Source organism: Nomascus leucogenys, chromosome 20 (genome assembly GCF_006542625.1).
Source record: "Nomascus leucogenys isolate Asia chromosome 20, Asia_NLE_v1, whole genome shotgun sequence".
NCBI lineage: Eukaryota > Metazoa > Chordata > Mammalia > Primates > Hylobatidae > Nomascus > Nomascus leucogenys.
In genome coordinates, this window is record NC_044400.1 from 69518363 (window position 1) to 69533693 (window position 15331).

The 15331-nt window shown below is 36.3% G+C and overlaps 2 protein-coding genes across 3 annotated transcripts in view; one reads left to right on the top strand and one right to left on the bottom strand.

Annotated features, from left to right (window-relative positions):
- FBXL5 (F-box and leucine rich repeat protein 5) overlaps positions 1 to 4769 on the top strand; it is a 50303-nt gene extending 45534 nt beyond the window's left edge. For both annotated transcript variants that reach the window (XM_003258501.3, XM_003258502.3), the window contains exon 11: positions 3509 to 4769. In XM_003258501.3, the coding sequence (XP_003258549.1) occupies positions 3509 to 3585 (77 nt within the window). In that variant the 3' untranslated portion in view covers positions 3586 to 4769. The remainder of the gene's footprint in view (positions 1 to 3508) is intronic.
- A 4492-nt stretch (positions 4770 to 9261) lies between these two features.
- The window catches only part of CC2D2A (coiled-coil and C2 domain containing 2A), a 135595-nt gene continuing 129525 nt past the window's right edge, over positions 9262 to 15331 (bottom strand). Inside the window, exons 36-39 of the mRNA XM_030801179.1 lie at positions 15036 to 15158; positions 13782 to 13840; positions 11551 to 11728; positions 9262 to 10001 (exon numbers count right to left, since the gene is read on the bottom strand). Coding sequence (XP_030657039.1) covers positions 9813 to 10001; positions 11551 to 11728; positions 13782 to 13840; positions 15036 to 15158 — 549 coding nt within the window. The 3' untranslated portion in view covers positions 9262 to 9812. The remainder of the gene's footprint in view (positions 10002 to 11550; positions 11729 to 13781; positions 13841 to 15035; positions 15159 to 15331) is intronic.

The following is a 15331-nucleotide window of genomic DNA, read 5'->3' on the forward strand; positions in this document are numbered from 1 at the left end:
TATTTTTATGATTATTCAGTTACCTTTTTCTATTTTCTTTATTATTCTTTAATGTAATTTAGGCTTTATGTATCTTAACCATTTGGGTTCTCTATCCTACATCGAGATGGAAGTTTGCTGGTGATAAGTCAAATATTTAAAGGGAACTACCTTGTGAATCGTCTTTGTCTATTAAAGCATAGCTGTCTACCTGGCAATCCATCATATCTTAGTCATATTTCTTTCTAATGTTCCTTCACCTTTTCTGTTGTCCATTTATTCTGTTGTCCATTTATTCACTTTTCTGAACAGTCCTTCTGTGTTACTTAAGGATTTTATTGTTAATGTTGCTTATACTTTCCATGCTTCGGAAGGTGCTAGTCTCCTGTTTTCTACAGTGTAATACTGAGTTTAAAACAGTGCTTGTCTTCATTTTTGTTTTGGCTCAGGCCTTCAGCAGATCCTTTAAATGGATGCTGTCACTTTCATGATTACTGGGATCAAATAGCAGTAACTACTCTATTATTTACTTTATCATAGGATTGTAGTTTTGGGTCATTTAATACTATAGTTACTGATTAAGTTCATATAGGCTTCTTTAAACAGATTCTGCTTTCAAATTTGAAAACAATATATTCTCTCTCTTTACTCTGTACACTTAGAATCTCACTGAAACTCAATTCTGGTGAACTTAGAATGTATTCAGAGTTCTTGCCTATATTCATATAAAATGTGCCTACTCAGTGAGTAGGCACATTTTATATGAATATAGGCAAGAACTTTGTTTTGTGATAAATAAGGAGATGCTGACAGTAGGTTTGTGCTTTTTACCTAATACAGGGTAAAAACTTTTATTTCTACATTTTTCTTCCCCCATTATCTCTGCCACCATCCCTTAGACTTCAAGAGCATAATGACCCAGGTAGCTAGAGTGGAAACTGAGCATGTGGACCCTACATCTTTTGGGGAGGATGGTGAAAAACCGTGTCATGTCAGGTTAGATCTGAATCTCTAGGAGAATAGCTTTTTTGATCTGTTTGCTCCTTTGAGTCTCCCTTTTACTTTATCCTTTGAAAATCAGTTGCATACTTCACTTCCATTGCTTCCAGACATGGCATATGATTTTTCTTAGGCTACTGTTGAAATTTAGCATAATATTTCTCCCTTACCTTTCTGTCCTTTTAAAAAAATAGGACTATAGTAAGTCCTCAGTGTCGGCGGTATGTTTTTGGAAACCGACTTGAAAGAAAACAACATACAGGAAGTCCTCAAATAGTGTCATTTCATTATAATGATGCAAACAAAACAACTACCTTTGTTATACGTTATTTTACTTAGAGTCGCAGTTTCTAAGAACCTATCGATGTTAAGTGAGGACTTAATGGTATAGACTTTTTGAAGTATTTGGGGGAGTTGCAGTTTGGAAAAATTGTATGAGAGTCTTCATGTCTCTTCTTATTTCTTTAAAAAAATTTAGAATGGAATTTTAATCTGATAAAATTATAATCAGATCCATTTTGGCAAAACCCAGTGAATCTGGCATTTCGTGATGGACCTAAGGGTCAGAGCAGGAGAATGGCAGTGAGGCAGGGCTTGTGTCTTGAGGAGAGGCACTAGGTGATTGGTAGACAAAACAGTGAGCAGTGTAAGGGGTGAGGAAAGACAAGCTAAGAAGGGGAATAATGGGGATTGGGTGGTGCACTGTAGGTAAAGCTGGCATTATATTCAAAGGAAAAACTTGGTTAAAGATTGGCAGTGGGAGAAGAATTTCAGATCATAGGGTTCCTTCTCAGGGCATTTTTATTAAGTATTCAATATATACTAAAACATTTTATCTTGAGTTTGTGATTAAGATAATTAACATTGTATCTTATTTTAAGGGAAAATAATTTTAACAAAATGCTGCTTTGTGAATTTTAAATATTTAACATATTTAACTTTTCATTTAAAGACCAGAAAAGATTGTTATTTTGATTAAGTAAAAATTGGCTTTAGTAATTCAACTTTATATTTAAAATAATTTTAAACTTCCTGTTATGGAAAAATTTAACATCGAATAATATAACGAATCCTCATGTACCATCAGCTTCAGCAGTTATAAACCTGTGGCCAGTCTCCTTTCATCTATACCATTGTTCATTCCCATATCTACTCCCCCATTAAGCTAATCACAGGTGTCATATCAACTTAAAAATTTAATATGACTGAAAGCATAAGCTATTGTAGTTCCACATATTTGCGTAATGTTTATTAGTTTCTTTCCTAAGACTGTATGTCTTAAGAAATTTGCCCTTTGTATTTTGTATGTGCCATTTGGGGAATATAAGGAAAAGTTAAATTTCTGTAAATTAATGTGTTCTATGTGTTTAGTTGGAAGTAATTATTATGGTAGTATTAGCCTAGTTGCTTTTTTTTTTTTTTTTTTTTTGCAGTTGAATGCTGTTTTAGAAAACAAAAAGTAAATTTAAAATGTGTTTTTGAGTTAAGCTAGATATCACCCCAGAGTACTGTGATTTTTCAGTTACAATCCATTTGATATATTCTGCAGTAAAATTATATTTCATGTACAGTTTTCATTTTGTATTGTTCCTTATATCACAATTGCAAGTATTTTGGTTGTTCTTGTTGATATGTAAAGAACAAATTAACTACTCCTTATTTGTTCATGGTGCAGACATAATGAAAGACTTCAATATAGTTGAAACAGTCTTTTCCACATTTGCCTGCTTTTATGAAAATATCATTCATTCAGAGTACTTGACATTTGAATATGTGCTATGAAACTTCTTCTTTGATATTTTCTAATTCTCAGCTATGTTCCCTAATGGATCTTGTATCTAGTGCCTGGGTAGCATAGTGTGACTGGGATAAAATAACAGTTATTCCACAAATGTTTTATTATTCTTTGTAAGTGAATGATAATTTTTATTATGTCTTAGATAAAGTTTAATTGATCACTCATTATATATTTAATTTTGGAAAATAATTTCATCTAACCCTACCATATATAGATATTTTTGGCTACAAATACTATATAAAAATATGGCAAATGTATTAAATCTTTGTCTATATAGTTTATTTTACTTTAAAATTTGAATATAATATTTATTGTAATTGCTCAATACTGACTTCTTTAGCTGATCGATTACAGTTAGGGCTGTGTTTTTTGCCTTTATTACATTTCTAGGGAGGATGTTCAGATTATAAGAATCTTTTTATAAGTTAGCTTTGCAATCTTGCTTCTGTGGATTGTCTCATTTCCATTTTGGATTTTTATATTGTAAGTTGTTGCTAAAAATTATTTTTTTCCCTTCTTCCACTTACCTTTTGGACCATGAAGGATATATTAATTAAAGTCAAGCTGCTATTTGTGTCTGAATAATTTCTTATACACTCATCATGAGATTTACTTCTATCACATAAGTACTGCTAGTAAAACCAATGAATGTTTGTAACTCCTTCATAAGCAAAATATTTTTATGTGATCTCTAAGAAATTCCTCCTTTCACATTTTTCTGTTTTCATACAGGTCCTCATGCTGATACCGCCAGTGGATGCCAGAATTTGCAGTGTGGTTTTCGAGCCTGCTGCCGCTCTGGCGAATGACCCTTGACTTCTGACCTTTGTCTACTTCATTTAGCTGAGCAGGCTTTCTTTCATGCACTTTACTCATAGCACATTTCTTGTGTTAACCATCCCTTTTTGAGCGTGACTTGTTTTGGCCCCATTTCTTACAACTTCAGAAATCTTAATTTACCAGTGAATTGTAATGTTGTTTCTCTTGCAAATTATACTTTTGTTTTAGAAAGGGATTAGGTCTTTTCAAAAGGGTGAGAACAGTCTTACAGTTTTCTTTTAAATGAAATACTTTAAAGAATGTTGGTAATGCCATGTCATTTAAAGTATTTCATAGATAATTTTGAGTTTTAAAGTCCATGGAGGTGATTGGTTCTCTTTACACATTAACACTGTACCAAGCTTTGCAGATCTTTTCCAACATACATGTCTGAAGACTTATTTTCAAAGACAGCACATTTTTGGAAACTAATCTCTTTTCCATAATATTTCCTTTATTTCAACAATTCTCAGAAGGCCAATTCAAACAAACCCACATTTAAGGTTCTTTAGGATTATAGAATAAATTGGCTTCTGAGTGTTAGCTCAGTGAGCAAGGAAAGCACCAGTCCATATTTGTTTCCTTTAAGGATACCTTGTTCTCACCACTGTCCCTATGTCGTCAAATTTGGGAGAGATTTTTTAAAATACCACAATCATTTGAAGAAATGTATAAATAAAATCTACTTTGAGGACTTTACCAAGTAATACTGTTGTGTTGTGATTTTTATTATAAATCTCAATCCAGGTTTACTTTAGTATAGAATAGGACTGAATACTTTGTCTTTGGAGCTCCCATGAACTTACTACCCTGACAAATAGTTTTAGACAGATACTGAATTTTATTGAGCTGAATTTTCTTTTTGAAATGAGTTATTCAGTAGTCAAAATTTGAATCTGTAGGTATATCTACTTTGCTTTGTTAAAACATCATGAGAGTGGAGGCCTGCCACCCCAAAAGGCACATACTAGTGCCTTTTAGTACAGTTTTATGTCATGTAGAAGAAAATGGCAATGTTCCTCCTATCAATATAGATACAGGCATATGTCATTTTATTGCGTTTTGCTTTATTGCACCTTGCAGATAATGCATTTTTTGCAAATGGAAGGTTTATGGCAACTCTGTGTTGAGCCAGTCTATTGGTGCCATGTTTCCAATAAAACTTATCCCTTCATGTCTCGTATATTTTGATAATTCTTGGAGTATTTCAGTTTTTCACTATTATTAAATCTGTTGTGGTGATCTGTGGCCAGTGATTGTTGTTACTATTGTAATTGCTTTGGAATGCCATGAACTGTGCCCTAATAAGACAGAGAACTTAATTGATAAATATTATATATGTTCTGATTGCTCCACTGACCAAAGGTTCCTGTCTCTCTCCTCCTCAGACCTCTTTCTTCCTAGGGACACAACAATATTGAAATTAGGCCCCAGCTTATAACCTTGCAGTGGACTTTAAGTGTTGAAGTGAAAGGAAGAGTCATGTCTCTCACTTTAAATGAAAAGCTAGAAATGATTAGGCTTAGTGAGCAAGGCATGTCAAAAACTTAGGCCCAAGTCTATGCTTCTTGTGCCATACAGCAAAGTTGTGAATGCAACAGGAAAGTTCTTGAAGGAAATTAAAAGTGCTACTCCAGTGAACACCCAACGATAAGAAAGTGAAACAGCGTTATTACTGATATGGAGAAAGTTTTAATGGTCTGGATAGATGAAACTAGCCATAAAATTCCCTTAAGCCAAAGCCTAATTCAGAGTAAGATCCTAACTCTCTTCAATTCCATGAAGGCTGAGAGAAGTGAAGAAGCTTCGGAAAAGGTTGAAGCTAGCAGAGGTTGATTCATGAGGTTTAAGGAAAGAAACCTCTATAACATAAAAATACAAGGTGAAGTAGCAAGTGCTAATATAGAAGCTGCAGCAAGTTCTTCAGAAGATCTAGCTAAGGTCATTTATTTGGAAGTGGCTACATTAAATATCAGATTTTCAGTGTATAGACAAAACAGCCTTCTATTGGAAGAAGATGCCATCTAAATCTTTCATAGCTAGAGAGGAGAAATCAATGCCTGGCTTAAAAGGGCAGGTGGACTCTTACGTTAGAGATTGATGCAGCTAGTGACTGTGTTGAAGAGAATGCGCATTTGCCATTCTGAAAAACCTAAGGCGCTTAAGAATTATTGCTAAATCTACTCTGTGCTCTGTAAATGGAACAACAAAGCCAGTATGACAGTACATCTGTGTACAGCATGGTTTGCTGAATATTTTAGGCCCACTGTTGAGACCTGCTCAAAAAATTTCTTTCAAAACATTACTGCTTATTGACAAGGCTCCTGGTCACCCAAGAGCTCTGGTGGAGATGTACAAGGAGATTAATGTTTTCATGCCTGTTAACACAACATCTATTCTGCAGCTCCATGCAGAATTATTCCATGGATCAAGGAATAATTTTGACTTTCAAGTCTTATTAAGAACATGATTGTATATCTAGAAAACCCCATTGTCTCAGCCCAAAATCTCCTTAAGCTGATAAGCAACTTCAGCAAAGTCTCAGGATACAAAATCAATGTACAAAAATCACAAGCATTCTTGTACCCCAATCACAGACAAACAGAGAGCCAAATCGTGAGTGAACTCCCATTCACAATTGCTTCAAAGAGAATAAAATACCTAGGAATCCAACTTACAAGGGATGTGAAGGACCTCTTCAAGGAGAACTACAAACCACTGCTCAATGAAATAAAAGAGGATACAAACAAATGGAAGAACATTCCATGCTCATGGGTTGGAAGAATCAATATCGTGAAAATGGCCATACTGCCCAAGGTAATTTATAGATTCAGTGCCATCCCCATCAAGCTACCAATGACTTTCTTCACAGAATTGGAAAAAACTACTTTAAAGTTCATATGGAACCAAAAGAGAGCCCACATCACCAAGTCAATCCTAAGCCAAAAGAACAAAGCTGGAGGCATCACGCTACCTGACTTCAAACTATACTACAAGGCTACAGTAACCAAAACAGCACGGTACTGGAACCACAACAGAGACATAGATCAGTGGAACAGAACAGAGCCTTCAGAAATAATGCCGCATATCTACAACTATCTGATCTTTGACAAACCTGACAAAAACAAGCAATGGGAAAAGGATTCCCTATTTAATAAATGGTGCTGGGAAAACTGGCTAGCCATATGTAGAAAGCTGAAACTGGATCCCTTCCTTACACCTTATACAAAAATTAATTCAAGATGGATTAAAGACTTACATGTTAGACCTAAAACCATAAAAACCCTAGAAGAAAACCTAGGCAATACCATTCAGGACATAGGCGTGGGCAAGGACTTCATGTCTAAAACACCAAAAGCAATGGCAACAAAAGCCAAAATTGACAAATGGGATCTCATTAAACTAAAGAGCTTCTGCACAGCAAAAGGAACTACCATCAGAGTGAACAGGCAACCTACAAAATGGGAGAAAATTTTCGCAACCTACTCATCTGACAAAGGACTAATATCCAGAATCTACAATGAACTCAAACAAATTTACAAGAAAAAAACAACCCCATCAAAAAGTGGGCAAAGGACATGAACAGACACTTCTCAAAAGAAGACATTTATGCAGCCAAAAAACACATGAAAAAATGCTCATCATCACTGGCTATCAGAGAAATGCAAATCAAAACCACAATGAGATACCATCTCACACCAGTTAGAATGGCCATCATTAAAAAGTCAGGAAACAACAGGTGCTGGAGAGGATGTGGAGAAATAGGAACACTTTTACACTGTTGGTGGGACTGTAAACTAGTTCAACCATTGTGGAAGTCAGTGTGGCGATTCCTCAGGGATCTAGAACTAGAAATACCATTTGACTCAGCCATCCCATTACTGGGTATATACCCAAAGGACTATAAATCATGCTGCTATAAAGACACATGCACACGTATGTTTATTGCGGCACTATTCACAATAGCAAAGACTTGGAACCAACCTAAATGTCCAACAATGATAGACTGGATTAAGAAAATGTGGCACATATACACCATGGAATACTGTGCGGCCATAAAAAATGATGAGTTCATGTCCTTTGTAGGGACATGGATGAAACTGGAAACTATCATTCTCAGTAAACTATCGCAAGGACAAAAAACCAAACACCGCATGTTCTCACTCATAGGTGGGAATTGAACAATGAGAACACAGGGACACAGGAAGGGGAACATCACACTCTGGTGACTCTTGTGGGGTGGGGGGAGGGGGGAGGGACAGCATTAGGAGATATACCTAATGCTAAATGATGAGTTAATGGGTGCAGCACACCAACATGGCACATGGATACATATGTAACAAACCTGCACATTGTTCACATGTACCCTAAAACTTTAAGTATAATAATAATAATAAAAAATACATTTTGTATGGCTATAGTTGCCATAGATAGTGATTCCTCTGATGGATCAGGGCAAAGTAAATTGAAAATATTCTGGAAAGGATTCAATTAGAAGGATTCACTATTCTAGGTGCCATTAGGAATATTCGTGATTCATTGGAGGAGGTCGGAATATCAACATTAACAAGAGTGTGGATGAAGTTGATTCCAACTCTTAATGGATGTCTTTGTAGGGTTCCAGACTTTAGTGGAGGAAGTCACTGCAGATGTGGTGGAAATAGAACCAGAATTAGAAATAAAGCCTGAAGATGTGACTGAATTGCTGCAAACTCATGGTAAAACTTGAATGGATATAGAGTTGCTTCTTACGGATGAGCAAAGAATTGTTTCTTGGTCGGGCGCGGTGGCTCACTCTTGTAATCCCAGCACTTTGGGAGGCTGAGGCAGGAAGATTGCTTGTGTGCAGGAGCTCAAGACCAGCCTAGACAACATAGTGAGACCCTGTCTCTACAAAAAAATGAAACATTAGCTGGGTGTGGTGGCGTGTACCTGTAGTCCCAGCTACTTGAGAGACTGAGGTGTGAGGATTGCTTGAGCCTAGGAGGCTGAGGCTGCAGTGAACCATAATCACACCACTGCACTCTGCCTGGACGACAGAGCAAGACTCTGTCTCAAAAAAGTTTTTTGAGATGGACTCTACTCCTGGTGAAGATGCTGTGAACATTTTTCAAATGACAACAAAGGATTTAGAATATTACATAAACTTAATTGATAAAGCAGTGGCAGAGTTTGAGAAGATTGACTCCAGTGAATCTTCTGTGGGTAAGATGCCATCAACATTTCGTGCCACAGAGAAATCTTTCATGAAAGGAAGAGTCAGTCAGTGCAACAAACTTCATTGTTGTCTTATTTTAAGAAATTCTCACAGTCACCCCAACCATCAGCAACCACCAGTTGCTAATCAGCCAGCAACGTCGAGGCAAGACCCTCCATCAGCAAAAAATTACAACTTACTGCAGGCTCAGATGATCATTAGCACTTTTGAACAATAAAGTATTTTTAAATTAAGGTATGTACATTTTTGAGATAATGCTTTTGCACGCTTAATACACTATAATACAGTATAAACATAACTTTGCACTGGGAAACCAAAAAAATTGGTGTGACTCATTTTATTGCAATATTCACTTTATTGCAGTGGTCTGGAACCAAGTGCACAGTATCTCCGAGGTATGCCTGTACATGCAAACCTATGGAAGATGAAGTAATCTTGCAGCCTTGGATATTTATTTGTTTTGTTTATTTGGAGAGAGGAGAAGGAGTAGCAATCAAAACTGGTAAACATTCAGTTCAGGCAAAGTGTCTTAGTGTTGTCTAAAGATAAAGGAAGAATCATTTGATGGAATATAAATAACTGACTACTGCTTTTTATTTCAACTAACATTTGAATTAAACACGGCAAAGGAGGAGGAACTCTAAAGGCTCTAATGATGCCCTCTTTAAAGCTTTACCTTGCTCTAAGGTAAAACTCGTTAAGTTTCTCTCACTTTCATTCCATTGCTGTTAATATTTGCCCAAGCAAAAGGTAAGTAAGTGCAAAGGAATAGAGACAGGAAGCTCATAATGTATCCTACTGAGGGTAGTCTCAATTGAATTTCAGAGTCAAGTAGCAGAGACAAGGCAGACTGCTAAATAGAACACTTTGCACAGTTTGAAAACAGTTGATAATTTTATTATTTGCCAATAATATGTTCTGATGTGATGCATATAATTTAAAATTTTCTCATATCTTAAGTGTAGTTTTTACATGATACAAAAAGTACAGTGAAAAAAATTACCTGTTGTGTATAAGAGAGGCAACATAGATCCAAACAGAAAAAACATTTTTGGGGTATGGGTGTATGTATACAGCTAAAGCAAATTCAACATTAGGAACATCAATATTATGTACTCCAGTACTATACACAGCATCAATTAAAGGCTTCACTTCAGAATAAGGCATGTGAAGAGGAAATCCAGAGAACTGAAGGGAAAAAACATTTGTAGTCATTAGTGAAGTTTGAAGATTTAATACATTTTTTCCTACGTAAATGTATGCAATTAATATAATAAGTCTTTTGCATCTCAGTTATTTGCTTGTGTTTTTCTACTCAGCTATTTATTAGCAATACAGAAAATGGAGAGTTGCTTAATATCCATTTTGTTTTCCTTGCTAGCATATAGGTGTATACGCCACCTGTTAGTAACCCCATCACTGTTCTCTCTTTTTGAAAGTACCTAGTATGCATAGTAACCATTTTAATTCCAGAGACGTAGGTTAAACTAACAAATACATTTCTTTTTTCTTTTTCTTTTTTTCTTTTTTTTTTTTTTTTTTATGAGACAGGTCTCACTGTTGTCCATGCTAGAGTGCAGTGGCATGATCATGGCTCACTGCAGCCTCGGCCTCCTGCTGGGCTCAAATGGTCCCCCCACTTTAGCCTCCTGAGTAGCTGGGACTGCAGGCAAGTGCCACCATCCTGGCTACTTTTTGTATTTTGTGTAGAGATGGGGTTTTGCCATGCTGCCAAGGCTGGTCTTGAACTCCAGGGCTCAAGCGATCGGCTGCCTCAGCCTCCCAAAGTGCTGGGGTTACAGCTGTGAGCCATGGCGCCTGACAATAATTTTCGTCCCCTTGGCTACAATGATTGATCCATGGGGATGGGCAAGTGATCAAAGGGAGTCTCAGAGGGAATCTCGGGAAACTTTTTAGGAATAATGGCACATGATGTTCTCCTGCTTTGGGTAGTATGTGCGCAGATGTGAATTCTGTAAGTGTTCCAGCATTTGCTTCCATGAGGAAACCCAGTCTCAGGATGATGCCATCATACGGAAGAGGAGGGCAGAATGGGAGGACTTGAAGAAGAGTGGGACAGCCCTGATAGCTACCCTCTAAGCTTTACTTAAGCCAGTAGATTCTCTATTGCTCAAGCCTGTTTTGAGTTTTCTGACACTTGAGCTGAAAATATCCTGGCTGAGAACCTGCCTTATAAGTTAAAGGATAAATTTTACTCAGTGAGTGATCTAATTTGACCTTCACACTGTTTAGCTTATAAGGCTTACTGTTAAGTTTTAGTTATTAGCCTGCTTTCTAGGTTTTATTATCCAGCTATAGCATGTCAACACAGCAGCAGGCAGTAGAGAGGGTATATCGTCTATTAATAACCACCTTTCTTAGCAATGAAAAGCAATCAGTATAAAACCATATCCTTAAAAAAAACTGCTCTAGAGTGTTTTGATCCTTATGCACTGTTGTGTCTAACATGATTTAGCCAGATGTTTTCATTTTATTTGATTCGTAAATGTATTTCATAAAAGGTATTTTTCATGGGATACTTATATGAAAAATGGTGGTATTTTGCTATTTCGTGATTATTGAGGTTTAAAACTTATGATCACAGTTTTTAGTTTATGCTGCTTTAAATATGTACTTCTGGGAGGAATGTGGGTCTTTTGATTCCAGAAACCTGTTATTGGCTAATTTCCAATTTGAAACAAATCCACAGTCAGTTTAGGATCCATTTGTAACTTACCCTGTAGTCTCCCAGCTGTTTTAGCAGTTCTGCTCTGTGGTCATCTTCTACATCTTCTCCTTGACTTTTTTCTAACAGAGGCAAGAAGTGACGCAGAGTAGAGGTACAATACCTATTCCACCGAGTCAGATGGCGTGGCCTCCAGTCCATGATTTTTTCTTTTAGTATTTTTTCAATCCTGGTCACAAAACATAAATTCCATTTTTTGGTGACTCACTTTTCCCTTGTTAAAAAATGTATGTAATATGTAGTGGGGATTCAGATGATTGTATAACTATATTTTTGTTGATGGAGTTGTGATTATCCAGGCATAGTTAATGTCTAATAATGGGCTACTCCCTGGGGATTCAAAATTAACATGCAGTCCTGTCCTTAAGGGTTGTATATGAGTTGAGATGGGAAATAGTCCTACAAATAGAAAATATGTGTATCCTAAGAGCTATAACAGATGCTTGAAATGTAACACAGAAGAGGGAGTACTGAATGACTTGGGGATAGCTAAATTCAATACGTGCAGCAAAAGTTTATTATTATTAATTTTTTTTAAAGGCAGGATCTTGCTCTGTTGCCCAGCCTGGATTGAAGTGGTACAATCACAGCTCACTGCAGTCTCAACTCTCGGGCTCAAGTGATCCTCCCACCTCAGACTCCTTGGTAGCTGGGACCACAGGTGCATGCCATTATGCCTGGCTAATTTTTTTTCTTTTTTGTAGAGACAAGGTCTTGCTGTGTTGCCCAGGCTGGTCTCAAATTCTTGGGCTCAAGTGATCTGCCTTCCTTGGCCTCCCAAAGTGTTGAGATTACAAGTGTGAGCCACTGCGCTTGGCCATGAAATGTTTTTTTGAAATGTTATGACTATACTCATTGGTAGTATATATACAGACAGATGACTTAGACACAGGCATAAGAAGTAGGGCTTATGTTGAAAGCCTCATATTTGTGGGGCTCTTAGTGCCTCGTGATTTATTCACATCATGAATAGTGAATTCTGTTCATGATGATGAATTTTTTTCTAAATTGCCTTAAAACTGCCTTTAAAATACTAACATCATTGAAACTATTTGTGATAAGTACAGGTATTGGGTTCATAGGGTATGAAGTTTAAGCATGGAATGAAGGAAAATAGCTACTATTTATTGAGCCATTATTTACCAGATACTGCGCTAAGTGCTTTTTGTAGATTTTTATTTAATCTCAATAATAACCTTATGAGGTAGGGGATATTGTCCTGATTTTACAGATGAGGGGACAGTTTGAGGCAGGATAAGTGATTTGACTAAGGCAAAGGAGCTGGGATTCAAATTGAAACCCTGCTGATTCTAAAGTCTCTTGTACATTCCCTAACTAAATGCATGGGTTTAGAGACCTAGCTAGCTTCTCATTGTTCAATAGTCATAGGGATCATTTCTTTTTTGGCACTTAACACATCTTTGTTTTGGGTTTCAAGATAGTCTGCGCAAGAAAGTGTGGACGAATTGTCAGGTATTTTAATATTGGAGAAATAAATGACTTGGGTCCAATCTATAGCATGTTGAAGCTATCAGAAAAAAACAAAAAGGTTGTTTGGAGATTAGTTCTAGTTGGGAATCTTGAATAACGCATTATGGAGAAATTGAGAGTAAATGAGTGTAAACCGATATTTTCTAGTAATAATGCCTCAAGAGGGGTCACACAGCTTAATACAGTAGAAACAGTACACATGCCTTGAAATCAGAAAGGTTGGGCTGGGCTCAGAAGCCCCCTTTAACACTTAACAAGTATGTGGACGTCTCTGAGCCTCAGTTTTCACATTGTGAAACCAGGAGAGTAAGTTCTATTTTTACAGGGTTATGAGAATTACAGAGACTCATATAGGCTCTTACTGATCTTCTCCATGTGTTAGGTCCATAAACTAGCTGCAGTTCAATAGGACAAAAGAGGTATATTTAAGCTGGTAATTATGATGTGCCTCAACACCTACAACATGATGTTCAACTCCAATCCAAGGTGAAGTCCCTGTAGAAGTACGTATTACTGGTGTTCCACTCTGGTTGGTTCCACAGGATGCTGATGCTAAAGGCTCCTTTTGAGCCATGGGATTTAGAGATCACATCTGTATTTGGAATCTATAAACATGAATTAAAGTTAAGTTGCCTAAATTGTTTCACATTCATCCAGGCTGACAGTGGTTTAAAGTTTGGTATTATACTCCTAGTGACAGATTACGTGTGGATTTATGGATGTTATGTTACCTGTCTTGTAGCTCAGCTGCAGCTGCTTTGTCTGAGCGCTGGTAAATTAGCTCTTCAGGCTATAGAAGAAAAAAATAGTTCAGAAAGTATAAAAATCACCTACAGTTAATTTGAACATCCTTTTAAAAATCTTAAAAATCATTGAAGTCTCAGACATCAAGATATAGAAAATACAATGCATGCTGATGTACCCATGACCCACCATAAGTAAAACATCATAATATAGTTCTTTCTCAATTTCATTTTTCTTCTCTCTTACCACAGAAGTAACCATGAGCTGAATTTGTTTTAGCACCCCTTCATTCAATAAGTACTGATTGCCTGCTATGTGCTAGGCACTTTTGTAGGTGAGAGGGATAGGGATTTGGCTATAAATAAAAATTCCTGTCTTCATTAACACAATGTGTTTATGATTTTATTACAGATATATGTACCCCTAAACAACATTTTATTGTTACGCATATTTTCTAAACTTTACATAATTGTTTTATGAACATGCAACTTGTACTTTCTCCCTTAACTTTAGTGGCAGCAACAAACATATTTTTAGAGGGCTTACTAAGATTCATTACTGCTGATTGTTCTAACTACTGTAAAATATTCCATCGTGTTACATAATTTTTCTCTTCTGTCATTCCAACTCGTATGCTATTTCAAGCAATGCTCCTATTAAAAATCTTGTATATATCACCTTATACACATATGGGAGAATTTCTCTAGGGTAATGCTCTTCAAAGCTTTTTCTGAAAGGTAGATCCAGAGTATAAAATACATTTCATTACAAACCTAGTACACACATACATATATCTATCAAATGAAACAAAACTTTGAGTAAACTGCTTATGCTTACTACTTAACAATCTGCTACTGGTCAGGACCCTGTAAGTTAATTTTATGAGCCCCTAGTGGATCATACCCTCCAGTTTAACTTGATGTTTCATTAAAAGTTATGAAATCTATTTAGTGAATTGAGATGAGCATTTAAAAAATTTAGATAGAATACATTTTGTGGGACTTTTTATGTCATGAAACTTTTTATATCAACACTTTCTTCCACATGCGTAAGATGTGTATACTGGTCCTTTCACATATATGTAAACATATATATCTGTTTCTTGTTGTGAGTTGAGCTCAGATGCGTTTGATAAACAAATACTGTTCTAGACTACCCAGAAGTAAAAAATATCTTGTAACCCAGTATAATTTCCTATCTTTCACTTTGTCTACATTTAATTGTTAATAAAAGATTTATACCTGAACACTGGAAAGGCCAGGATATGGAAGGCTTCTTGAAAAGAAAGATTTCCATAGCTTGGGCCTGGTGACATCAAAATTTATCCTTAGTGGAGAATCATATCGTTGAATATTAAACCAAATCTAAGAAAGACAAGACTACATTAGCATGTATGTTAGCATATATACATGCACATGTATGTGTGCATGGATGTATGTGTGGCATAGAGGCAGCAGAGAGACAGCAAGTGTTCATACAGGCCGCATACTTTTTGTCATTTTTTGATTATAAAAATTGTATTTTACAATCAGTGGCA